The sequence below is a fragment of the Crocodylus porosus genome, unplaced genomic scaffold (assembly GCF_001723895.1).
Source record: "Crocodylus porosus isolate Cpor-Errol unplaced genomic scaffold, CroPor_comp1, whole genome shotgun sequence".
NCBI lineage: Eukaryota > Metazoa > Chordata > Crocodylia > Crocodylidae > Crocodylus > Crocodylus porosus.
In genome coordinates this window covers 63,455,972-63,482,744 of record NW_017728950.1, presented here as the reverse complement: position 1 = coordinate 63,482,744, position 26,773 = coordinate 63,455,972, and the positions used below count along the sequence as shown (strand labels likewise).

At 43.9% G+C, this 26,773-nt stretch overlaps 1 protein-coding gene across 1 annotated transcript in view; it reads left to right on the top strand.

The window, feature by feature from the left end:
* Positions 1–26,773, top strand: part of TRPM3 (transient receptor potential cation channel subfamily M member 3) — a 253,510-nt gene that overhangs the window by 68,881 nt on the left and 157,856 nt on the right. The window contains exon 8 of the mRNA XM_019555208.1: positions 22,087–22,210. Coding sequence (XP_019410753.1) covers positions 22,087–22,210 — 124 coding nt within the window. The remainder of the gene's footprint in view (positions 1–22,086; positions 22,211–26,773) is intronic.

Here is a 26,773-nt window from a genome sequence, read left to right as displayed (position 1 = left end):
CTTTTTTGAAGTCAAGATATATGAAATCAATCTCCTCTCCCTTGTCCAGGTGATAGGTCACCTGGTCATAAAAGGAAATGGGATTGGTCAAGGGATACCTACCTGCAACAAATCCACGCTAGCTATCCCTCAGGATGTTGGTGTTAGCCAGTCCATTAAGGATGGCCTCTTTAATAAACTTTTCTAAGATCTTCCCCAGAATAGAAGTCAGGCTGATGGGCCTGTAGTTTGCCAGATCCACTTTCCTCCCCTTCTTGAAGATAGGCACCACGTTGGCCTGCTTCCAGTCTTCAGGTACTACACCAGAGCACCAGGAGGTCTCAAAGATCTGTGCCAGAGGCTGGGCTATGATGCTTGATAGTTCCTTAAGTACCCTGGGGTGTAGATTGTCAGGGCCAACTGACTTGAAGGTATCCAGCCTCTCAAGGTGTTCCTTTATGAGATCAGCATTAATGGAAGACAGGGGATCTCCCTCACCCAGACCTGCCTGTCCTGTAGTGGGCATGGGCATCCCATGGGACTGATGAAAAAGTCACACAAATGGACCTGCAACTGCAAGAGGACCTTCCAAGAGGGAAGATTGGCCAACATGGCAATGTCTGAATCACCTGCGCACTCAAACTGGAAGATCAAAAACAAACATGATCAAATGAGGCTACTCTAATGACAAGAATATATGCAAGTGCAATGAAGCGCAGACTATGGAGTGTGTGCTCATTTCCTGACTCTTTGGTGAGACCTGTACGAAGAAGGATATCGCTGCAGCAATGGGAAAAAGCCATTGCTTGTGCACAATTCTGGAAAAACATTTAGTTTTTCCACGAGGAGAAGAAGAAGAAGAAGTTACCTTATTTCCCAAAGTTATTAATATGTATATTTTAAAGGCTTTTTAAATAAAGTGCAAGAATACCAAAATGGAATAGAAAAACAGACAGGAATACACCCTTAAAACAAACATTGCAATTACTGTAGCTAGACTTTATTTTTTAATTGAGAAGGTAACCTACTTAAGGCAAACATTGTCCTTCAAAATACAAATTGATTTACAAGATTTAAATTACATTCATAATTGTGGGGGGGGGGTCTGCAGCGTTGACTGCTGTGTGTCGCTGATCCTCCTCCCCCACTCGGAGACCGCCTCCTGCTCGCAGCGGTCGTTCCTGGACTCTCATGCACCGCTGACTCTCCTGTCATGACTTTGATGGTTCCGGTTCAGTTCCGACTGTACGGCGCGTGTCGGTCCAGGAGTGGGACTTGCAGCGCGTGCAGGGTTCCGCATCGCTGAGGGCTCCTCCTCCCCTACACCCTTGCCCAGGCCTCCGGTAACATGACCGCCTGTCTAGGCCGGCCACGTCACGATGGCAGTCCAAGCTTCCACTTAGTAGAAGCAAATTATCTTGACAGTCACCATTAGGGATTCCCCCTTTTGAGGGGTTCCGCCTCCTCCCAGCAGGCATGCCAACGTCCCTCTGGGTAATACAGGGTTAGGACTCCCCCCCTTCATTCCCTTCTGGGCACTTCTCTGCCCTGATTAGGGACTCTCGGGGCTCTGCCGCCCCACGCTGCTGGAGCACCGGTAGTGCTCCCCTCCTACAGTTTATATGGTAGCCGGCTGTCTGCCGGCGCCAGCCGCTCCCAGTGGCATTAAGCAGTCCGGAGCCACGTCCAGCCGACTCCCTCGACTCACCAACCCCACTGGGGCTTGCCCTTGCCCCAGAAGGTCCTGCAGCCTCCGCGGGCAGCTCGCCTCCGTCTCCGGGGGCTCTCTCTGGTGGCAGATCCTCTGTCCCGTCCTTCCGGTCCCGCCGCCTCCTCGTCTGGCTCTGGCGCCTCTTTTATGTGGCCACCGTCCATTCTGGGCCTTCTCTCTTCCGGGGCCCTGAAAGAGGTAAGTTTCTGCCCGGTGTGTTGAGTCTGCACCCGGCGGGCTTGCCCGACAACGCTGGGACCGGGCAACTCCGAGCCCACTGGCTCCTTACCTCCCTCACACTAATTAAATTCTTCTCTTTGTCTTTTCCCTTTTAGAAAAGTATTGAATTAAACAGGCAGACAAAAACAATCAGCCACTCAAACTCTGGCTTCTCGTTCCATGCTATAGACTTCTCCAAGTCAAAAAAGTATTTTTTCGTTCTATGCATTAGTTGTCCAATCCAAAGCACCCAGAAACCACAAGTCATTTATATCTTATGAGCTTACCAGGAATGGATCCAGAGGAGTTGCAGTGGTGCAGTCACACCCCTTTGAGAATATGGGAGCAGCAGCCAGGGATTTTTAAGTCCCCAAATCAGGTAAGAATTCCCCCATCCCTTCACCTTCATGCTCAGAAACATTTCCCTCCTAATCCCTCCATCTCCCACCCACCTCTGCTGCTTCTTTCAGCTGCCTTAGGCATTGGGGAGAGATCTAGAGCTGCTCCTTCCCCACTCCAGGTGTGCTGCTCAGGAAATAGCAGGAGCAGTGGGCAGATTCCTCCTCCATGCCTGATCCCCACCCTGCCTATTTCCTGCAGCCTGGGAGAAGGTTCAGGGTGGAGACCATCCATTGCTGTTGCCATTTTCCTCAACAGCCTTCCATTGCACAGAAGCTGCAGCAGGGGGTAGGGTAGTTGAATGGGAAGGGAGGGGAGATGTCACTGAGCATGGAAAAGAAGGGAGAGGCTGATGGCAGGATTCTTACTTGATCTGGGAACTTTAAAAATGTCCCCAGCTGCAGCTCCCATGGCATGGTCTTCCCACCCCAGTGGCAGAGTGGAGAAAAAGCTGGGAGGGGGGTGTTGTCACCCCTGCAATACTGGTCACTACTCCCATACTCCCCTTTACAAAATCCTGGATTCTCCCATGGGCCCAGTAATGTAATGCCAATAGTATTAAGTTGTTTGTTTTAGCATCCTAAATACCTACACACCACAAGCAACAAATAGACAAATTTTTTACACACAGTGTATGTTGATAGTATGCACTGCTGTGAATAATGGATAAATTTCTTTAAAGGTATAATCACTGTAATTTATTTAAATTGTGCCCATGAGTGCAGTCTTTTTTCCTTGAGTTTCAATATGACTTCCATAGTACTAAAGCATGGTGCCATAGCAACGGCTCTGCATGGCGACGTGTAGGTGCATTCTTTATGTAGTAATCTTAATATCCAAATATTTAAGATGCAGTATCATCATTCAAATGTAAAAGTTTATAGAAAAGATAGCTATCTTCAAAATGACAACTGATGACATTTAAAATGGGCATTTTCCTTATTGCAGGCCTGATGCTTTAGCTGGAGTTGTTCAGTATAATGATGGAAAAATTCACACAGTAAAACATTCTCAGTTTACTAGCCAATTTCCCATCAAGAATGATGGATTTCAAAGGAGTGTTTACATGGCTGGCCCCAAAGCGTGAGTGGGGGGTGGGCAGGGGGACCATGTAAATGCTCCCTCCGCTGCTGCTGCCCCCTCCTCCAGTGCGGGGGCTCCCTCCCCCTGCTCGCTTTCTCCTCCAAGAAGTGGGGCTTCCCCCCAACTCCATGCCTCCTCTCCTCTCCTTCCCCACCACTTCTCCCTTCCTGCCAGCTGTTGGTAATAAAAGTTGTGGGGTTCATGCGCGTGTTGGGCACCCCATCCCACCAGGCACAAGGGTGCATCAGGGCTGGGAGGTGGGGGTATGCCACCACTGTGACCCCCCCATTTGCCTCCCCCCGCCACACACCCACCTGGCCCTGCTCAGTTAATCACTGCCCTCTCGGCAGCACAGACACAGTTGATGAAGAGCGTTATGGACAGACAGACTCACAGACAAACACACAGATGGACAGACTAAGCCCTTTATATATATAGAATTGTGCATTCTAACATAAGCAAAATTGTGTCCTATGACAAAATTGTGTCCACAAAATCGTGTCCACTGTGATAGGAGACTGTTTAACAACATAGTAAGAGTCCAGCTCTGCATAATGCCAACTGAAGGGACTGAATAGTAACATTAATTGAGGGGGGTGGTGACTGGGACAGCAGCCCTGGGCAGCACTCTTGTTAGGGAGGCAGAGGAGAGAGTGCAAAAGTAGCCATGAATGCTGCAGGGGTTGACCTTACCACCTCAGTTAGCGCTGCAGCAGTTGGCACTTCCCCATGTGTCATGGCTACCCCCAACCATGGAGCTGCCCTGCTACTCCTCAGGGCCTGAAGTGTATTGCAAAAGACACATCAGACTCCATGGGTACAGGACCTAAACCAATTAGTTTTATTTTCCATGGCTGCAATAGTACATTTTCATAGAAAAAATACATAGAGAATCTTGGAGCACAGTCTTAGTGTAAAAAATGCCTCTGAAAGTATGTCAGTTTTTAGGCCTAATTACTTTTTTCTCTCTTAAAGTCACTTCACATTTTTTTAAAAATACATTTTAAGGTGTGGTTTTCATTAAGCTGAGTTTGAGAGAGCTGTGCCCACTGAATGTTCAGTTTCTAAGGTAGCCTTTGCAAATTCCATATAATTCTGGAACTGGAAATCACTTAGGGCCTTGACTCCAAAAGGTTTTGGAGCAGTGTATGGTAAGAAGAATAAGGTGGTTGAATTACAGTGTAGGGGTAAGAAAAGGGTAGGTATGGGTATAAGTAACATTAAATATGGGGCATACTCCCTCATGATAAGTAGTGGGATGTCTTCTTGGCTCATGCTCCAATACTCGCAGAACAAAGGAGAAAGGGTTGGGTTTTTTTCCTTTTTTTTTTAAATGAAGTGTAGGTTAAGTCCAGAATTCTTCATATTACTGATGTACGTAGCTTTTACACTTTAATCCTGCTATTAGGTTGCAAAATAGCAAAGGTGGCTGTAATAACCTCAAGATAATTACCTGGAAAATCAGGTTCCTGTGTGCTTCCCATCCTCCTTTTTGCTTCATTTTTGTCAAATGTAGGCAGTGAGGCTTTTTTGAATTTTTGGCACATCATTTCAGAGGGACTATTCACCTGCTTAAAGTTAAGCAGGTACTTAGCTTTGCTGGATCTGGTTCCAGTTTCATAAAGCCTTATGAACTCTTGAGTTATGGAAATTCAGTCTTCATAATTAGATTCCATCTCTTCTCCAAATAAAACTCTTTGACTGTATGATCAACCACAATCAAAGAGGTTGTGGAATCCAGAGAGGCTGTGGAATCTCCATCCTTGGAGGCTTTTAAGACCCAGCTAGACAGAGCTTTGGCTGGGATCAGTGGCAACGCATAGAGAGTGCATATGCACCCCCCGAGAGTGCTGGTGCACCCCTGTAAGTCAGCATTACTAGGCAGTGGGGGCAGGCAAGAGCACTGATGTTGAAGGCTCACCCAGAGGTACCAGCACTCTCCCAGAAGTGTCAGCAGTGTGCCCAGAACTGCCAGCAGCATGCTATTGCCACTTGCAGGTCAGCAGGGTCAGCTTCGGGGTGAATGATAAGTGGCCACTGAGAGGGCAAGTGCCCCCGCAACTCAAGAGGCACCAGTTGCACATGGCTGGGATGATTTAGTTGGGGCTGGTTCTGCTTTGAGCAGGGGGTTGAACTAGATGACCTCCTGAGGTCCCTTTCAGCCCTCATTTTCTATGATTCTATTATCAAAGATACCCTTATTCCCCTCTCCTGTCTACACACACACATGCTATGACTGCAACAGCTGTAAATGCAACTATTTATAGAACTGTGCATACTGTGATAGTAGTTTTCAATCCTGAAGGCCTTCTTTTAATTAAATGAAGCATTTAGGATAAAACAATTAGTTTAAAGCTATGTCCTGCTTAAACAAATGTTTACTGACAGAATAGGAATGGTTGCAGTAGTTGAATGGTATATAAAAATTCTGAGTGTCCGGGTGCCTTACCTATTCTCTCAAGTCTACATCTCTGTGAGTAAGACCCTTAAGATATTCAGGTCAATGTACTTTTGGTGTTCAAAAATGAACCTTATGGTTTGTGTTCCTGCTGTAAAGCCTGTGTTTGTTCCAAATGAACTACAACACCCTCTTCTGGGAGTTATTAGAGATTGCCTTTGTCTCCGTCTGCCTTTGTACCCATTGCTTCATATTTATTACTTTTATAACTAGATGCACAGTTTAATCATAGGGTTTAAAACAAAAAAAAAGAATAAGAAAAATCCCTTGATTTTTTTTTTTTTAGCATAACAGCTATGATGATGTTCAGATATTACACACAAATAGACTTCTGTTCAATGGGCAGGGCTTGATATATATATATATATATATCTTATACATTTATATTGCTTCTTATATTTCCCAAAGCACCTCATAAAGCTATAAAATGTGCCTGTAGGAATTATTTTAGCAGAGAAGTGTAGCCTTCTCTGATATGGGAGGGCAAAAGGGAAACAGGCATTAGTCATGTTGAAGTGAGAAGAGTAACAAACTTTAGGTAAACCCCTTCTTTTATTAAAGCATAATAGGATTTTTAATATTCAAGCTAAACCAAAGGATAATTAAGCTAAACCAGTCTCATCCCAAAGATGAAAATAAGATCAAATGCCATTACAAATATGAGCTTATCCTACTGAGATGTACGGAGATGCAGAACTCTGGCTTATTTATGATTCTCGGAGCACCCAAAACAAAATTAGCAAAGATGTGAGCCATATTTCTTTATGAGTTGTAATTGTCTACAAACACAAAACATTATTCACAAATCCTTTCCATCTCCAGTAGAAGTGGACAAGAAATATTTTTCACATCCTGCAAATATTTTTCAGCTGTTGACAATTTTTATCAGCCCCAAATCAAGACAAATCAATACATCAAACATTTTCACAGATCAGCAACCCCCAGATGCTCAATTTAGGTGCATCAATATTATTTTTATTTAGATCATTTCAAAACATTTTGTTTCTATTTATGAATGCTAATCCAGTCATTTTAAATTTGGAAACAGTCACAGCATTGTTATTGTGCATCTTCAGTACCAAAGATACTAAAGTCCTCTTCAGGCAGCCGACTAAATAATTTAGAGCACTGGCTATGAACCAAATCCTTCAGCTCATCTTCAGCACCACAAAGTTGAAAGATTGTGATGGGATTTAGCAAAGGGTATATTATCCTCTGTGACACTGGGCATTACTTCAAAAGAGATTTCCATGTGAGGCAGAAAGATGCCAGAGTCCTGTCATCTGTCTCTACTGGATCAGCCAGAACAAAGAAGTGAGCAGGGCTTCTGTTACTGTTCGCAGCATTTTTCAGATGCAACTAAAATGTTAGTTGGGAAAGACACTTTAAATTTTAGCATTTTAGCTGTTTCAGGAGGCCTGTTTTCATAGATCCTATACATCTTGTCCTCTTCTTTCTGAGGTATTAGGTCCAGAAAACCTCATACCAGCTTGCTGCTAAAACTAATGCAGTTCATGATTCATAGAGTTATCCAAAAGCTTAATGAATGTTTCAGTGCTCTTGTGGAGCATTTCAGTAGATTTCATCCTGAAGCTAAATACGGCATCATCCCAAATTCCTGGTTTTGTGGACATATTTTTACAGATGTTAGATTTCCAAATCCCATTAAAACAGGAATTAGGCACTTAAATGTACTTTTTAAAAACCAGGCCCTTGGGGTGCCTGTACATGAGGGTGCAGGCTGCTTCAATGTGTTATAATTACAGCACATTGGAACAGACTCAATTAATTGTCTGCTGAAGTATGGCAATTACTATGTTCCAGTAGCTTCCCAAGTGTGTATCAGCATCCCTGCACTTGGGGTAATTGAACTAAAATTTGTCAAATGAGCTTCAGTTCAAGCACCCCACCATGATTTGGAGGCATGGGGATGCTGATACATGAGATGCTGTGGTGCTTTAATTAGAGCAACTCTCAGAGCCCCTCTAATTAAAGCGCCTCCCCCTTCCTCTCCCACACCCCTGGAGCATATTTGAAAGTGTCCTTGGTGCCCAACTGGGAAGTCAAATGGCGTTTTTAAGCACAAAAGAAATGAAAGGTTGGGTCTGGAGTGGATTGTGCTTTAAACAGAACATTCTGTTTAGCCAGGATCAAGCTACGCTCAATACGTCTTGAATACAAATATTTTCTTTTTACATAAATTATTGCCATAACAATTTTGATGCAGTAGTAGTGTAGTATATTACAACGTTACAGTGAAATACCCTACTGTGCTGTGGGCCAACACTAGAACAAAGTGCCATTGTAGTGCTCAAAATAGGGCTTAAATGGCACCTAAGTTATATATTTAGACCATACTAAATCTGTAGAATGTCAAGTAGCATTAAAGCTGGAACATGCTGTGAGCACTCGCATGTTAAGGGTTAATACCATTCCTTGTTTGCACAGCTCCAACTTGCCACCAGAGGACTAGTGAGCAGGGGTGTGTCTAGGAGCCAGGACATCTGGGCTCTATCCCTGCTCTAGATGGTGGGAGGGAGGGGCTGAAAGCAGTGCATCCTAGGATGCAGGAGGACTGCATATTGTTCATTTTATCTTTGTGGAGCAGACTGAAGTTACCCTAATGCAAACTACGTAGCATGGCCCAGAGTTAACTTTTACCTGAAGTGGTATAACTTTGAGATGCACAGAGGACACTTAGCACAAGTTATCAAGTTTTAATGTGCAGATGCTAATGTTTTAAGTGTCCTTCACATGGCCTAAGTATACCACATAACTTTACCCATGCCTTGTGCTGGCCCCCTGCAAAGGAGAAATTTTACCCTTTATCAACATAATATTGTATAACCATCTGTAGAGAGATTTTTTGTATCCATCAGTCCCCAGTTTTGCTCCAGTTTTCTTGTTATTGTTAAAAATTGCTTGTGGCTCAGTAGGGTGAATCTCAGCATAGTCCTGAAGGAGTAACATTAAGATCTTATCTCCATGAGCAGATGGATTAGAAGCACTGTGGATATGAGGTCCATAATAAGTAGATGGAGTCAGTAACTTGTATGAGGGCCTTCTGAAACTAACAATAGAGAGTTAAAAAAAATGCAACAGTTATGACTCACTTTTCATCTTTCCTCTACTATGGCAAAGTTGGTATAACAGCTGCTGGAGAACCGTAATCCCATTTCATGGACTCCCCCCCTCCCCCCGCAACCCCCACAATCACCACCACCAAAAAAAAAGTTTCCAGTTTTTCTATCCACACCAGAATTAAAATAAGACCTTTCAAATGAGTCTGCAGTAGCAGAAGGTGAGGGGGTGGGTGTGCATATGTTTCCATTCTGGTAGTTAAAGTATAGGCTTTGGATGTGGGAGACCCAGGTTCAAGTCACAGTCCTGCTTCAATCAGAGAGGTCTGATTTGGGATGAAAAGCTCATCTTTGAATTTTAAGAGTTAAAATATTGTCTTCAAAACTTGACTTATACATCCTGAAATATGGTAATTCAGTCTCAATTTATACAATGTCCCCTCCCTTAATGTGCAAGGCACTGGAAGCCCAGGTGGACTCACAAGAGAGGTAGCATGCTGGCAGGCTCCCAGGAAGTTGGATCAGGGCCCTGGGAGCTCAGGCAGCACACGGCCCACTGGCAGTCTGTCCAGCCAGCCCCAGGGGATACTGCCACCACAGAGGGAAGGACCAAGCCACCCGCAACTCAAAGGCTGTCCAGCCTGGTGGCATCTTGCTCCCTGGATATGGGGAAGGCAGGGGAGGCTCCACAGAAAGCAGGATCAGACCCCTCACCACTTCTGCCTTTAACAGCTACCTGCAGCTGGCGGGACACCTGACGCCTCCCGGAAAGGGGCTGGCATGACCGAGGAGCAGTGCAGGGTGTCAGTTAGGGGCAGGCAGGAAGCTAGGGATGTCAGGTATGGCTGCCCCCCACCCCTGCCCAACACCCTGTGCTGCCCATGGGTCATGCCAACCCCTTCCTGGGCAGTGTCAGGTGTCCTGCTAGCTGTAAGCACCTGCTGAAGAGAGAAGTAACAAAGGGCCCAATCCTGCTATTGGCAGAGCCTCCCTACCTTCCCTACACCTGAGGAGTGAGCTTCCACCAGGCTGGGCAGCCCCTGAGCTGCGGGGGGGCTTGGTCCTTCCCTTCAGTGTCAGCACCCACCCTGGGCCAGCCAGGCAGGCTGCCAGCAGGCCATGTGCTGCCAAGCTCCCAGGAGCCCACCAGCACATTGCCTCTCCCATGAGCCTGCCTGGGCTTCCAGTACCTTGTGCATAGAGGTGGGTTCAACTTGTACACTGGATGCAGAAAAATCCTAACATTTTTTTACAGAAATATTGGGTTGCATTATATAATGTGTCAACCTATACACTATAAAATATGGTAGGAGTAAAGCTTTAAACTATATCCAAGGTCAGTGTCCTAACCACAAGGCTACAGTTCATCTCCCTCTGTGACAATAAAGTGCTGACACCTGAAAAATCAGTAAGGGATTCATGAATTCATTCTCTCACCCACTCGCTCTACCCCTGTAACCTGCATTTTGCAATCTGTTGGCACTGATGGGGAAAAAAAATGAGGTGCTTTCAGAGACAAGACTAGGCCATCTTAGAAAAAGGAATGCTACAAAATATTTGGTTTGCCACAGGTCTTAAATGGTTCCCATTGCCTTTCTTATCATGTGTCTTAGATTTCAAAATGTATAAAAATGAATTGCCCATTTACATAATATAATTTCTTTGAAGAAGTTCTCATAGTAGCTTCTCATAGTTATCTGCAGTGAATGTATTTTAAATCTTCCAATACCTGTGTACTCTGAACAGATTTTGAAGGCTTTAGAGTTGGAAAAGGGGATGAGTGTTATCTTACCATTGCTCTCCTCAAATATGTTTAGATCTGAGCTCAGGGAAGACTTAGATCCAGCATGTGCTGCCTGCAAGCTGGGGCAGCACCACGCAGCTAGCACCCTGCCTGGACAGCCCCAGGAGGCAGCGCTGAAACAGAGAGAAGAACCAGGCCCCCCAGCAGCTCAGGGGCTGTGCAGGTCCACTGAAAATAAAGTGACAAGGGGCCTGATATAGGCCCCAGATCTTCCCTCCACAATGGTGGCATCCCCCAGGGCCACCCAGGCAGGTGACTAGCAGGCAGGTGCTTCCTCAGCTCTCAGGCAGCACCCAACTTGATCCAGCTGTTTCCTGAGCCCACGCTGGGGCAGCACCGACCCACTAGCAGCCCGCCCAAGCAGCCCCAGGGGGTGCTGCAGCTGCAGAAATAAAGACTGGTGCCCTCCACAGCTCAGGGGCCATTGTCCCACCGACAGCTAGCACCCCGGCCATGGGAGATGAGTGCAGGCTCTGCTTCTGCCTCCAGCCTGCCTCTCCCATGGTGGGGGATTGAGCTGTCAAGGCTACCACATTACAAATAGCTACATTGAAAACTAAACTACACCCGGATGTGGTTTAGTTTGCAATGTAGCAAACGCATCTAAATCATTAAAAAAAACCCATGCATGTATACAGTGTGACACAGTTAAACCACAAAAAAGTGGCCAATTTTCATCACATGTACAAGCACCCTACATATGCAGTGCTGCAGAGTAAAAAAACTCTGCAGCAGGGTAGTACTTGTATTTATAAGTACTATGCTGCTCCCAAGTTTATTAGTTTACTCCAGCCTCATAGCCCTGCATGTGTATGTTGCACAAAGGCGATTCGTTTCCCTGGAGGCAATGCAGAGATCACAGACATCAGTCGGCACAAAAGGATGTATTTGTTTGCAAACAAAGGTCAGAGAGTGGAGCTTTGAAGCTCAAATCACCTCTGGCCCCAATTGCATTTGCAAGCGGTTTTTTATCTTCTCTCTCCTGGGCACGTGTGCAGACACAGGAGTTCCTGCAGCCTACTTCTGTTTCATACAAACATACATGTAACTACATCATCACATACATCGCATGTATAGTATAATTAGCTATTTGAGTATACGGGGCGGAGAGGTAAATATGCAACAGCTCATTAAGCATGCTCAAAACCACAAGAGTTCAAAAGTTTATACCCCAAGGCCATGCAGTTAAATTCCAGTCTCTGTAATCAGTATGAGAAAGTCTAAGGAGGATGGGGGAGAGGAGCCTTGGACAGTATTTCTTTCTTATCAGGAGCAAGATGCAAGCTGTGTATTTCTAACATGTAGATGCCAAAACATTTATTGCAGAGATAATTAGTGAACTCCACAGTAAAAATCTTGTGAGGACATGCCCAGAGATGCTTAAATTACAGTGATTCCTGTAAGGCTTCTGTATAGAGGGTTCTATTTTAAGTGGTGTTTTAACTTGTGTTAACATGCAATTGAAACCACAATAGATAATTCTGCAACAGTTTATTAGCTCCCATGCTTTGTTTGCAGCTATAGTTTTGTATATAATTTTTAATACGTACGTCATAAGGTTAGACTTTTTAATAATATAGCATAGATTATATTGGCCCCAGCCAAAGTACATGATCAAAGATCATTGTTTTGAGCAGCTGTTGCTACTTTTAGGGTCATAAAAAGAAAATGTGATTTATTCTTGACAAATTATTTCACAGTTTACCCAAAATTCATCTTACATTGTTATGTATGCTTTATTAAAAAGAGACAGTTATTAACCTTGCTACTTCAGTTTCTATTTCTGATATAATGACTCCCAGTTTGCTGCTTTGCCAAGGTACAGAATAATAAAATAATGAGGCTTACTGTAGGCCTGCAATGCACTACGACATAAACCATGTACAACTTGTAGGGGTAGAAAATTAGGTGACAAATCAAATGATACATGTGACTAGTTTGCAAACTGTCATCCTATAGGAAGGCCCAAGCCTCCCTAATTACAGAGCCATCTCATGCCACTATTTGTTTGTTTGTTAAAGAATACCAGTAATTTTAATGAAGATTTTACTTTTAAAAAAAAATCTATGGAATAATATAACCTCTGCTAGCTTTAATAGGAGAAAGGAAAAGGATGGCTGCTTAGAAAAGCTATGCACGAAATCCTAAGGGCTTTATTCTGTTTTCTCTCAGTGATTACTGAGGCAAATTCCTATTGGCTTCAGTGGGAGTTTGCCTGAAGTAAAACTGAATAGCCTGAGTGAAAACTTTAGGATTTGGATCTAAATTATTATTATTATTAATTAACTGTGGCTGGGTACAGAGTGAGCTTAATCTCAGACTTCAAGAGCCTTGGAAATACTTGTTTCCCTAGGCCACAGCCTCTTCTGAGAGAACAAGAGCAAGAGAGATCTCCTCCTTCCCAATACGGTACCTATAATACTTTTAAAAATGTGTTCAGTGGGTGTTCTAGGAACATTCACTCCCCATCACTAGCCATTTCTTCTCATTACAGGATGGAATCATATATATTGCTGAGCCATCTGAGTTTTAAAATATTCTGGTTTGTTTGGTTGGTTTTTCTTATTGGTCCCTTTCCACGCCATTTTATAGCACGGAGAACATAAGAATCTCATTTTATGTTAGCTCCCACTCTAGCAAATCTTCTATTCACTTCAGAGATTTTTACTGAGAAAGGTACTTCAGATCTTTAGCCTGGGCTGACCATATGGAAATCCCAGAAGTCCAGAATATCATTTGGAAAATCCAGGACACTGCTCCCCACCACACATACACATGCTCAGGTTGGCAGGTGTGGGACTGCATGCCAGGCAAACAGCAGTGCCTGCCTGCCCACCTGCAACATACTCCATGCTGCTCCGACTGTGCCCCATGCCCCTGCCTTTCTGAGACACCTATTAAAATCCCAACAGCCGGCAGAGTCCAGCCTCTGAAAACCAGAACTGTCCCAGCTAAAACAGGACATAAGGTCACCTTATTTGAGCCACATGTTACCATATTAAGGTCCTTGTCATATGTTCACTTGCAGCAGTTCCATATCATTGGAATGTAATAACCTACTAAAGTTAGTACATATTAGAAGATAACCATTGCCTGAAAGGGAATAATTTTGCAATGCTAGGAGGGTACTTAACATATGCTAAATTGCTTTAACCTGCATCTGCTTGCATTGTAACTGCACATAATAAATATTAAGTTGAATGTGTGACCCCTAATTTAGAACACAGAAACTCTGTTAGACTGTGGTAAACAAGTTTTACGTTAGTGTGTTAAAGCTTAGTCTTTTTCAAATCACCTGGTATTCATATACAAGTTGCAGGGACATGCTGGATACAATGCTGTAAGTCCTAACTGCAGTCACTCTCATACAGTGGGTGCAATTTGTACCTTCTCTATCTACCAGTCTCAGGCTTCCCATCCAAGAGGAGCTTATAATGTCTCTGCACCATTAGCTCTTCAATGCCTTCTTGGACATCCTGTAGAGGATGTGCCATAGGTTGGGATCTGTATAGGAGCGCTGGTCAGGCTGGTGACCTCATGATGTGTTGGATTCAGGTTCAGATTCCTGTTGTTGCCCCTTTGACCCAAGAGGAGAAAGTAATAGAGTACCTGTGGCAGAATTAACCATTATATAAAGAAGCTGTACATGGAAACATTTCCCCTGTTCCCCAAGCGGAGTCCCAAAAGGAGTCACAGCCAGGAGGAAACTTGCAGCATGGCTCTAGCTGAAGAGAGCAGTTGGACATGGGAAGCTCAGAGCTTGAGCAGGTAATCAGGCCTCTGCACTAATGGTCCTGGCCTTCCATGGAACTGCCATATCCCCTGCAGCTCATTTTGTGGGGCAAAAACTACTGGAGGTATTAGAGAAGAACTCAAAGGCTCATGGAAATTTCCTCATGCTCACACAGATTTAATAGAAGTAATGCCATTCCAGTCCAATATACCTAATTTAACCCTTTAACCTAGTTTAGATCTTCCCGGCCACATCTACACAAGACGCTACTAAGCAGTGGTCACTGTGCATTTATTTAGTACTTGTATAAACAAGAACTAAATAAGTGTCCAGTAACCTCAGTTACTGAGCAGTAGCACCAGCGAGCACCCTTTTTGTGACACTACTGTGCAGTAGCATAGCATTGCAGTTTTTGCCACATAATGCTACTGTGCAGTAGTATCAGGCTACTGCACAGTCAGCATCTCATGTAGATGAACCCTCTCTGACTGTATTATCTTTTTTGTGTCTCCATGTAGGCTGTTTCTAGCCACTCTCACATGTCAGCTGTTACCAACAGTCATGTTGTAATGAGAAGGCATGACACAGCTGAACTTGGGGATTGTATTTTTGCAGACCTTATTCATGTCTGCACCTCCTTACTCTGGAGGGGAGCAAGTGTTGTACACAAACCTCATGAAATAAACTGGGTTTCCGTCTTTTTCTGTGTGTCCCAATGCGATTACCTTAAGCAAACATTAACTTTTATAGGCTCTAATAGCCCAGGTAATTCTCTGCAATTGCTGCAGGACTATACAACTATAAATCTGTCTTTTATCTAGCATAAAAAGTGAGCTATGAACAATTTCTGAATCTAGTGTTCCTGTTTGATTAACATCAACTTATACTTTAAAACATTCTGACTCATCTAATAAGCCAAAGAATACAACTACATTTTAGATGAGAAAACTGCTACAGTGTAGAGGCTTTTACACTTCAAAGAATAAATTTTGTAAATTGCTAAACCCACTAATTTGTAAGATATTAAGAACAGCAATGTTTCATCAAGAAAGTTAAATTAATAGCTTCCATGATGAGTCTCTTTGCTGTCAAGAGCCATGCTTTAAGAGCTAATGTTACATGTAATATAATTATTTCATTCCAACGTCAAACCATTTTTGAAATACTAGTATTTATACTTAGAAAGTATATATGATTCCTTTAAATGGCTAAAAACTTCAAATTGCCCTAACCTGATGTTTATGTATGGCTTCTTGTATGGGTTTATACAAAGAGGATTGCTCTTGGATGCCTTCTGAGTCCAGATACACTGATGAAAACTGCTGAGAAGAAAAATCTGCAAGTAGAATGGGAGATACATGAGTCAAATACAATATAAATTGTATCCATTAGAATTTTTCTAAATTAGCGAGGTGACTTCATGTGCTGCCACTTTCTTTAGTTTAGTATTTAATGTCAGCCATTAAGGACAATCATTGTTTGAAAGTCTATGTTTATACATTTTGAAATTTATTCAGTTGTGTTAAATGTGTGTTTTCCAAAATTGCTCGGTACATGTTGGACAATGATGCTTAATTTTTGGTGATCATGTGTGGTTTCAAATATATGGACTATGTGCTATATATCTTGGGATAATCTTAATTTATTAATTTTTCAGCTGACCAAAACAAAACAGATTGCTACAGCAGAATTCCTTTAGGACAGTGTAAGCTGGTTAGTGATCCTGCTGCCTTTTTGCAACATGACTTTGCCCAGAGGGAGCTACATTAAAGCTTTGTTATCCAGCATGAGTGGGGTAAAGGGGGTGCCTGTTATATAACAATTCCAGTTACCTGAGGGCAGGGGGTTTTATGCCAGATGTGAAGCAAGGTAGAGGCAGGGTGGGGGTTGTGACAGCCACAAGCGGAGCAGGGAGGGCACATGGAGCAGTGACAGCACAGGGTGGTGGGTGGTAGCAGCAACTAGCTTTCCCCATCGCATGTGAGCTCCCCCTCCCATTCCCCCACCCCCTGAGTCCAGCCAGCCGGCTGGAAATTCCAGTTAATAGAGTGTTCTGGTTACTTAAATGCCAGTTAACACAGCTTTTACTGTATTTAGCCTTTCCTTTTAAAATGCAAAAACAGTCCTTACTTTCAAAGCAAACAAAATCAGTCTGTCTCCTGATCAAGGACTGTTTCTTCCCCCTAGCTCAGCTCCCCATTCTCTCTCAGTGGTATTCTTAACTACCTGTGGGTGGTCCATGAGTAACTAACCATCCATAGATGGGCCTCTACTATAGACTTTGTGCTCCCTTTTAAAGAGCCAACACACTCTGTTACAAACAGTCTCCCATGGACTTTATTAATAGGAATTACTTATATTCATCAATAAAGTGTCATAACTAATCACAGCAGTTTCAAGTGACCTATAATCTCACATGAACCTTGATTAAATGTCAATATTTTCTATCATATGACACATACCTTAGCCCCCGCAAAATTGTGGTGTGTGTATTAAGTAGGGAAGCAGATTTTCTGCCTGAGATAGAAGCATCCTGCTTTGATTCCTGCTCCACACTGAGGCTGATGGATAACCAAGACAATGAATGACTAGAAAGGAAAACTGCCATTGTCTTCAAGAAACTAGAAAAATACAACTCCAACATTGCACTTCTGAGCAAGACAAGACAGCTGGATGAAGGACAGCTGAGCAAAGACGGTGGAGACTACACCTTCTTCTAGAAGGAGAAATCAGTTCAGGACAGATCCAGTCGTGGCATTGGTTTCACCATCAAGAATTGTCTTGGTCAACTTATGGAGCTCCCCATGGACATTAATAAATGTCATGTCGTAAGCTCAGCAACAATCAGTATACAGGTACACTATCATCATCAATGCGTACAAGATGTACCCAGTGCTGGGTGACGACGATGATGTCAAAGAACAATTTACTCCAACCTTGGCTACATACTGACTAATGCTTCTCAGATCCATTATGAACATCCAGGTTGCTCCAAAACACCAAAAGCAATGATAAGGACACTCAATGCCAAATCTCTTCAAGACCCAAATTTCTTTAAGGATCACTAGCAGCGTCTCCATGAGCTCTCTGTCCTGCCCACAAATGGAGGCAACAGTTTTAAACCACTGTCCCTACGGCCTGCACTGAACTCATTGGCTACACCACCATTGACACCAAGACTAGAACAATGAAAACAATGCCAAGATCAGAAGAGAAGGGCTCGTTCTTCTAAGCAAAACGACACTTCATCTCAGCAGAAGATGTATCAGCTCCTCAAAGCCAAAGCTGAAAGAAAGATCTGGGAAATCAAAAACTAGTGGTGGCAAGATAAAGTGAAGGAGATTCAGTTGTGTACTAACATGCATAGTTTTTGTCCAGGCAGTGAAAGCCATTTGCAGTCCAACTTCCCATGGCTCTACTTTCCTGTTATCACAGGATGGCTCAACACTCCTCAGAGACAATGAATCAATCCAAGCTAGATGGAAACAGCACTTTGAGGCATTCCTGAACTGTGAGTCAACTGTGGTACATACCAACATCAAGCCCATTCCCCAACATCCTGAAAGGGGATCCCTCACCAACCATCCTATCCTAAAATTCTGGCATGCCATCAAGGAAACCAAGAACAACAGTGCTACTGCCCTGGAGGAAATCTACAAGGATGGCAGTTAGGAACTGGTACTGAGACTTGTAACAGGGGGCCTGCTTGGGGCCGATCTCCGTGTGGCCCGCCCACCTGTTCTTGGGCTAGCCGCCCACTTTCTCACCTGCCATGCCTTGATCTTAAATTAATTGATAGATGTAATTAAGCAGGAGGCTGTCCATTTTCTTACCCCGCTGCTAGGGGGCGCTATCTGCAGCTCCCTTCCTCCCCTACACCGCAGCCCAAGCCTCACAGATGGCATCTAGGTGTTCTCTTCATCACCAGCCCCACACTGGGCCCCAAATCTTCCTGATTGAACCCCACCCTAGAGTCCTCTCATCAGGCGACCTCATCCACCTTCATGCAGACTACATAGCTCCCTGAAGTCATTTTTCCCTCTAGGGTGTGGTCCTCCCAGGAGCTTTGGCTGCCAGCCCTGGCCCACCTCCAGGCCAGTCAGAACCCCTGGTCCTTGACTCTCAGGAGTCCCTCGCGGTGGGCCCCTGGCCCACCACAAGGGACAGCATGGGCCAGTTGAGGGTACTCTCTTGATCAGTGTAGAGTCTCTAGCCCCTCATTCTCTCTAAGGGTTCACCCCCTGGGCCCTACACATAAAGGGGTAACCCATCCAGTGCCTTTCACTGGGGTGATCACTGGCCTGGCATTTCCTGGGGGCTCCCACACCACTGAGAGCCCCACCAGGCCACCCACTCCTGGCAGGGTGTAATTTCAGGTCATACCCAGGACCAGGAGCCTCTTACCATCTCCTCCAGCGCCTCCCTTACCTCCAGACGAAACTCAGCAGCCCTCTGGCCAAACAGTGTTGTTGCCTGGCCCCTTGCAGCTAAACTGGCCTATTTATACGGGCAGCCCTGAACTTAAAATGGCTGCCCTCATTAGGCATCTGGTGGCTGCCAGCTCCAGGGCTGTAAAGTAGCAGGCACACACAGTGCCCTGCCACAAGACTCCATGAATTTATTCTTCAAACTTGGAACAGTGAAGAGATCCCTGGGAACCTGAGAAATGCCAACATAGTAACTAACTTCACAAAAAGAGATTAAGTCTGTGTGTGGTAATTATCAAGGTATTTTCTTCCTTTCTACAGTAGGGAACTCCTCACTTGCATCCTCCTGAACTATCTTCTACCTCTTGCTGAGGAAGTCCTGCCAGAATCTCATTGTGGCAACTGACATGATCTTTGTTGCTCACCAGGTCCAAGAAAAGTGTAGGGAATAACATCAGACCTGTATATAGCTTTCATTGACCTTACTAAGGTCTTTGTAAGAGGCTCATAAGTAGAGATCACCCTTGAATCAGCTGATGACAGTGCAGCAGCTGAGGGAGTCAGATGATTTAATGGCTCCTGGTTTTCTACTCCACTGATGTTAATGACTTTGTCCTTTTTAATGAACTTGATGGTATACTAATCAAACTAACCTTTCATAGGGCAATTTTGCTCCTTGATGGTAGATTCTAGTCTCCAGGAAAGGGAGGATAGGGAGGAAAGGGAGGATAGTCTCCAGGAAAGCAGGAAAGGGAGGATAAGTCAACTGAAAATTAGTCTCTGTCTCTGCTCTACACAGATATAACTTTAGGAAACTCTTTTTTTTCACCTTCATTTCATTATATTCTGGGTTGTGTTCTGTAAGAAAATTATGGTATACTGCCAGTGGCTCATATCTTAAATATCCTAAACAAAGCTTCCTTGGTCTCTGCCTGAGGCAGGGGAACTGTCACAGACACCACCAGCACTGTCGGCAGCAGGTGAGGTGGTGGTGAACGCCTACCAGGTGTCAGCGAGCACCTGCAGACACTGCCAGCAGAGTTGCAGCGGCCAGTTGCTATCATGGACCACTTGCAGATGCCACCAGCAGTGTTGGCAGCAGGGTGGCAAACAGCAACTGCCTGCAGTTGCACTGACAGTGTCAGTGGTGCCTCTTTGCAGGAGATGCACCACCACGTTCAGGGGGTGCACATGCACTTGCATGCACATCCTATGCATCACCCATAACCCCCACCAGCCACTGGTGTCCAGCCTCTGGTGCGCCACTGGCACAGCCAGTGTGTCCAGGTAGCTCCAGCAGTGGGTGGTGGTGACCCTGAGGCAGCATCCTGGCAAGACCCTGCAGCCTCTCCCCCATGTCCAGATGTTGACCCTGCAGAGACAAGAGACAGAAGTATTTTGTGAGAGATATTTCAGAGATAAGATGCTTTGCACCAGGGACCCTGCGCTGCCTGGTCTCTGATCATAGGTGCCCAGGGACCATGGTAAGCTGTCCAGGCAGAGCTGGGCCCAGGCAGCCACTGTCTGAGCCCCCCAGCCCTGCTTTCTCCCCTAGGGCTGGCAGCCCATGGGGTGCTGGCCTCAGGCAGCCTGCTTCCCCTTCCTCCTTCCCAGGATGGGCAAAGCCAGGCAGCAGCTGCTGCTGCAGCTCTCCCCTTTTCTCCCTGCAGGCCAATCACTCTGCCACACTGCTGTCCAGGCCACAGTGGCCAGACTTGGAGCACATGGAACTCCTGAAAAACTGGGGTTAGGGACTGGACATGCCCCTGCCCTCCCATCAGGGGGCTTCTCTGGGGAGGCACCCTGGGGCTCCCCCCCCGCCCCATGCTGCCGCTGTGCCTGAAGCATGCCCCTGCTATGTATGCCCTGGGCGATATGCGATAAGCTGTTTGTGTAGGCAGAGGGGTTCCTCAACCACTGCGCCCTGCTGCTGCTGCTGCTAATCCTGCTAGGCATACCTGCACTCCTGGTTTGGGACCCTGAGGTACAATGGCATGGGAGGCAATGATGCAGTGATGCAGGTAGCAAATGTATGCCCACTTAGTCACTGCACAGTAAGGCACTTGTAGATACCTTACTGTGCAGTAACACTGTGCGTGTGCTCTGACTTTACTGCCAAGTTGGAGCACACACAGTGTTACTGTGCAGTAATGCCTACACTTGTAGACACTGGTCTAAAAGCCACTTTCTGCACAGTAAATGCATATGTAGACATGCCCAGGATACATAACTTATTTCGTCAGCTGCTGTGGCTTCTCATTTAGCAATGAAATGAGTGCAGTTCCACAGTTTTAAGAAAAAAAGAGAAAAGGAATCCAATTGAAATGTCAAGTGGGATAGAATCAGGCAATAGAAGTGGGCCAGGGAATATTCAGCATTAGCATTCCACAACTTGATTTTAAAGTTCAATTGCAAAATCCTACTTGCAACAGTACAGTTGACTAACAATACTTGGTTTAAAATTTTCCAAGATGTCCCACTAGGACTCCTACACACATAGACATTTTGACAGTTTTATCCTTAGCCTTTGCCTCAGCACCCTGCTTTTTTGGTCCCATAGATGATTTAGACTTAGCAAAGCATAAAATTGCATTCAATAACATTAAATATGAAAAAAGCTATTGTAAAGCCAGTGCCTTTTAATGTATTACTATGGGAAATAAATATGGCAGTACTTTTGGTGTTATTCAAGATAGCATGTTATAATTTACTGTGTACACTGACAACAAAAATATTCACTTAAAACCAAAAAATAAAAAATGCCCTTAGAGTTCCACATGACAAACTTCTAGATGCATTTTACAGTCCCACACATACAATTGGGTATTCAGCTTACCCAGACATTACAGTCTACACCAAATCCAGGCTGTCATCTAGTGTTTATTTTTGTTAATAAATTCACCATAGCTGATAGTGCTGAGTAGCTTTCTATCAGGCAATAATCTGCAAATTGAAAAAAATCTCAGAGGTGGAGAACCACAATGTTTAAAGCAATATGTTTTTCCAGCATATTTTAATGTTTAGATCTCTGACACTTTCAGAAATCCCTCCATTTCAGACCTCTACAAAACAAATTTTAATACCTTTTATTTTTAATTCCTGCCTTCTTGGCCATTAATTTGACACTAGAACCATTTTCCAGACCATATTTAATAACACACATCTGCCTTTTCTCTACTTTTTCTAATTTCAGGCTTATCAATGAATCTTTGAGGGACCAGTTACTAGTTACCATCCAGAAGACGTTTACCTACACGCGGACTCAGGCACAGCATCTCTTCATCATACTCATGGAATGCATGAAGAAGAAGGAGTTGGTATGTTAATAGTTTCTTAAGAATAAAGGGAAGTAAATGGTACTTTGTTGTCATGACTGAGATGTTCAAATGCCAGCCAAGGTATTTGGCTTTCCAGTTCCCATTAAAATAAATAGCAATTGAGTATCCAAATCATCTTATTAGCTTTGAAACTATCACCCCATGTATTCCCCATCCTTTATGAATCCCTGGAGTTTTTGAATGTTTTCTATTGACATTTCATCTCACTTACACATCAACATAGGTGTGTCATGAAATGTATCAGCTGGATCAATATCAAAATGACTTTTCTGTGTTATGTTTTGCCAGATGTGTTATTAGTGTCTCATGTCTTCAATATGACAGACAAAATAATACAAGATCAGACAAAATAATACAAGATAAGCTTGGCAATGCCTGCCTTTGCAGAATGCATCTTGATGTTATCAGCCAGCCATGCCATCTGCGTACACATGTGGACACACACGCAGACAACTGTCATCCACGCTGATGAGAGTTCTGCTCCTAACATTTGTTATAGCACTGCAGAAGTGCCATGAAAGGGTATCATACAGCTTTCAGAACTTTTATTACAAGTGATATATGAGAGAAAAAGAACATGGCTTGATTCTGAGACCCTAGGTTGAAGTTGAAGAGCTGTCCCTTTGAAAAATATTCTTTTTACTGGTAAATTAAGCATTGAATACCAATTTGCCATTCGTACAGAATCACTTTTCAGCACCACCTTAAAAAATTGTAGGACTGAATTCTCATAGGCTTGATGTTTGATGGCCTAACTGAAATGAGATTCTTTTTAATTTTATTTTTTTCGTGTAATCTTTCCTCTGAAATTGATTTTAGATTCATATCATCACAAATATATGTGCCTGCAATCCCAGGTTGTTGACAACATGCAATGTTTTGTTTAGTGTAACAGTTTTTAAGAGGAAGGGTACAGTCCTCTTTTTTTTTTCAATCATGCATTTGTCATAGTGACTATCCATTTTCTCCAGCTTCATCCACCTGCTGAGAAAACTGATTTCCATTTGGAAGAGCCAGCAGAAGTGAAGGCTACCTTTGAATATCCCTTTAATAATGGCTAGCAACTGTTTTATATCTATAAGCATGGGTGGATCCAGAATTGTAGAAAGGGGCATGTGGGAGAAGTGACCTGTGCTGCAGGAGTGGTTACACCCCAGTTCCCAACCTCTCCCCTGCCCCCCTCTACCAACATCAGGGTAGGCAGACCATGCTACAGGAGCAGCAGCCAGGGACTTTTTTTATGTCCCTCAAGCAGATAAGAATCTTTCCTCACCTACCCACTGCTGCCGCTGCTGCTCTCCCCAAATGACCCAGGGGAGGAGAGTGAGGGGCCACTCCTGCCCTATTGCTGCTAGACTGCACATGGAGCTATGCACAGCTACACACAGCAACAGCAATGCCAGTAGCAGGTGGGTTCCCCTCCCTCATGCCTGTTCCTAGGCTGAGCAGGGACGAGGGTTGTGCTTGCTGCTACTCCTGTCCCCAGCTGAGCCCAGCTTCCCACAGAACCTAGCTGGAGTGGGCAGGAGTGACTCTGGAGCTCCCCCTGTCCCCACCCCTGCCCTACCCCCAGGCAGCTGGAGACAGCAGAAGCAGTGGGCCAGGGACGGGTTATGCTGCTAAGAATGGAGGGGAAGGGAGAGGGGATTTGTACTTCCTTTGGGGACTTATAAAAAGTCCCCAGCTGTTTCTCTAGAACTGAATTAGAGCCTTTGATATGGGACTTTCACAAAGCTTTTGGTAAAGCCCAGATAGACTATATTAACCAGATCACCCTGAGTTACATGCTTCTTGACACCCTTAAAAAACTCTGAATAGATTGGTGAGGCTTGAATGCCTTTTACCAAAGTCAGCTTGGCCCTTCCCCAACAGGTGCTGTTCATCCATGTAATGGACAATCGTATTTTTAGTATGGTTTCAACAGATTTCTATTATATCAGGAACAGAAGTTAGGTTCACCTTGTAGACGTCCCCTAGAACCCTTTTTTAAAGAATGATGTTATATTACCTACCCTTCAGTCCTTTGGTACATAAGTTGTTTTTAGTGATAGGTTACAATTTCAAGTTTGAGTTCCTTCAGGACTTTAAGTGATGACCACCCAGTCCTGATGATTTACCACTGTTAGTTTAATCATCTCCTCTATAATCTCCTTCACTGATGCGTCAGTTTGAATTAGTTCTATTAATTTGTCTCCTGGAAAGAGTGACTCTTGTTCTGGAATCTCCCCAACATTATGGATGGTGAGCACTAATGCAAAGAACTCATTTGGCTTCTCTACAATTGCCTTACCCTCCCTGAGTGCTCCTTTTATTTCCTGCTTTTCCAGGAGCCTTACTGAATCCCTGGCAGGCTTCCTTTTTCCAGTGTACTCAAAAAACTTTTGATATCTCCAGCAAGTTGCTCCTAATATATATGCATGTGCATATGTGTATGTATGCATGTGTTTCTGTGTATATGTATATTGGGCTTGCCTTATAGTTTTACATTTAGAGTGCAGAGTATATGCTCATTTCTATTTCCCTCAGGCATGACTTCCATTTCTTGAATGACATATTTTTGCTTCTCCTAGCATCTTACATTGTACTATTTAACCATACTGGCGCTCTCTTTTTTTCTGGCCCCATTGCTACTCTTTTTATCTGTGGTATGCACTTAATTTGTGCCTTGAATAAGTTTTTCTTTTTTAATACCTCATGCTACTTGCAAGGTTTTAATTCTCTTGACGGTTGCTAATTGAAACCACTCATTATTATTGTGTTCTCTGCTTCTGCAGCCTCTCTAATCTCCCTCACCATTTCTTGCTTACTGCCAAAATCCTGATCAGATTGATAATATAACCCCAGAAGTACACTCTTTTGAATTAAATGCTGAATTTCTACCCATACAGCTTTTCTGGTACCTCTTACCTTATTAGATTTAATGCTGTCTTTAACATAAAGTGCCAGTCCCCCATAGGTGCCAACTCCATGGGTGCTCTGGGGCTCAAGCACCCACCAAAAAAATTAGCAGGGCTCAGCACCCACAGGCCATAGCTATTTTGGTGTTACACAATGCATGTTAGATCTGTGTTATGTTAAAAACTTTGCCCTGAAAGCAAGCTTTTAAAAGCTAGTACCAGTAAGTGACAGAAGGACATTATGTGGCTGCACAGGAAGGTGGAATTAGACCAGTGCATGGAGATTCATGGTGAGGTAGTGAACATGAGTAGGCCAGAGGTAGGGCCAAAGCACTCACTGGCAAAAACCAAAGTCAATGCCTATCCAATCCCCCCCTCTGTATTACTTTTTCCATCATTCCTGTGTAGTTTGTACCCTGCAATTACAGTGTCGCATTGATATTTTTCATTCTTTCAGGTGTCAGAGATGCCTGTTGGGTCAACTGATATTGATCGAATACTGGTAGATGTAACAGGCATCTCTGAAAGCTGTGCTTAAATAGAAGGCTCTGTGTATTTTTTCTGATCCAGAGTTGTCATTTTATCATTATACTGTTTCAGATACTGTGCACAAAACACCTTTAAATGATTCCGTAATTACAAGTAGTATAGACAGCAGCAGATAGACCATTAGTCATGAACCTAGAGGTTGACCCTACATATAAACTGACTTGGATTGCTATGGTCCTCTTGGTGGTAGGGAGGTCAGCCTATAATAAGAACAATACAATAGTCACTAATTCCTTCAAGATAGTATCCTTTTTAATGTTTTCAAATTATTTCTATATCTGTATAATGCCCCCCAGAACTTAATCACTGAATTTAATTACTAAAGTTAATTATATAACAGAAATATGTTCCCTGCTTACCTATGGCAGCCAAATATTTACCTGCATGTATGAATGTGTCCCATGCTCATAGTGAAACTGTTGAGATGCCAACCCTGATACAAGTAAATTAAACTGCCAGTTCCAGTGCTGCCAAGAGTCTGCAGCAGCTCCTTTTGCAGCACCTCTTATCAATTATTAGCAGAAAGGGCGCCCTAAGGAAGGGAGACTCAGGTCAGCTCTGCAGTGTGAGACCCGCCGGCAAGTTAATAGCAAAGCTTCTGTCACAGAAATACCTGCACTATAAACAGGTTAAGGGCCAGTTTTTCCATGGTGGAACAAAACAGAGCTGTAGGAGGGAATCACCTGGCATCAAAACCATCCTTCAGAAAATAGAAAGGTTGCAGAATAGAACAGAATATCAATAACAGGAAGAAAATGAACATATGAGATGGAAAGGGAACATCAAGATTAAAGACAAGAGAAATAAAAGGAAGGAAAGCCCACAGAAAGGAGGGGCATAGCATGACTATGGATGAAGCCTGCCATAGAGAGAAAGGATATGCAAGAAAAAACAGAAAGAGAAAATACATTTATATATTCTGAAGTACACATTGTGTATGATTGCAAATACTTCTGCAAGCCTCTTCTATTTTAGTAGTAGGAAAAAGGTGGGGTATCTTTTGACTGACTAGTTTTTGTTCTGTTTTATTTTGCCTGTGAAAAGCACAAAGATTAAAATAACACTCCAACTTAATGGAATTCATTAAACAAAAAAA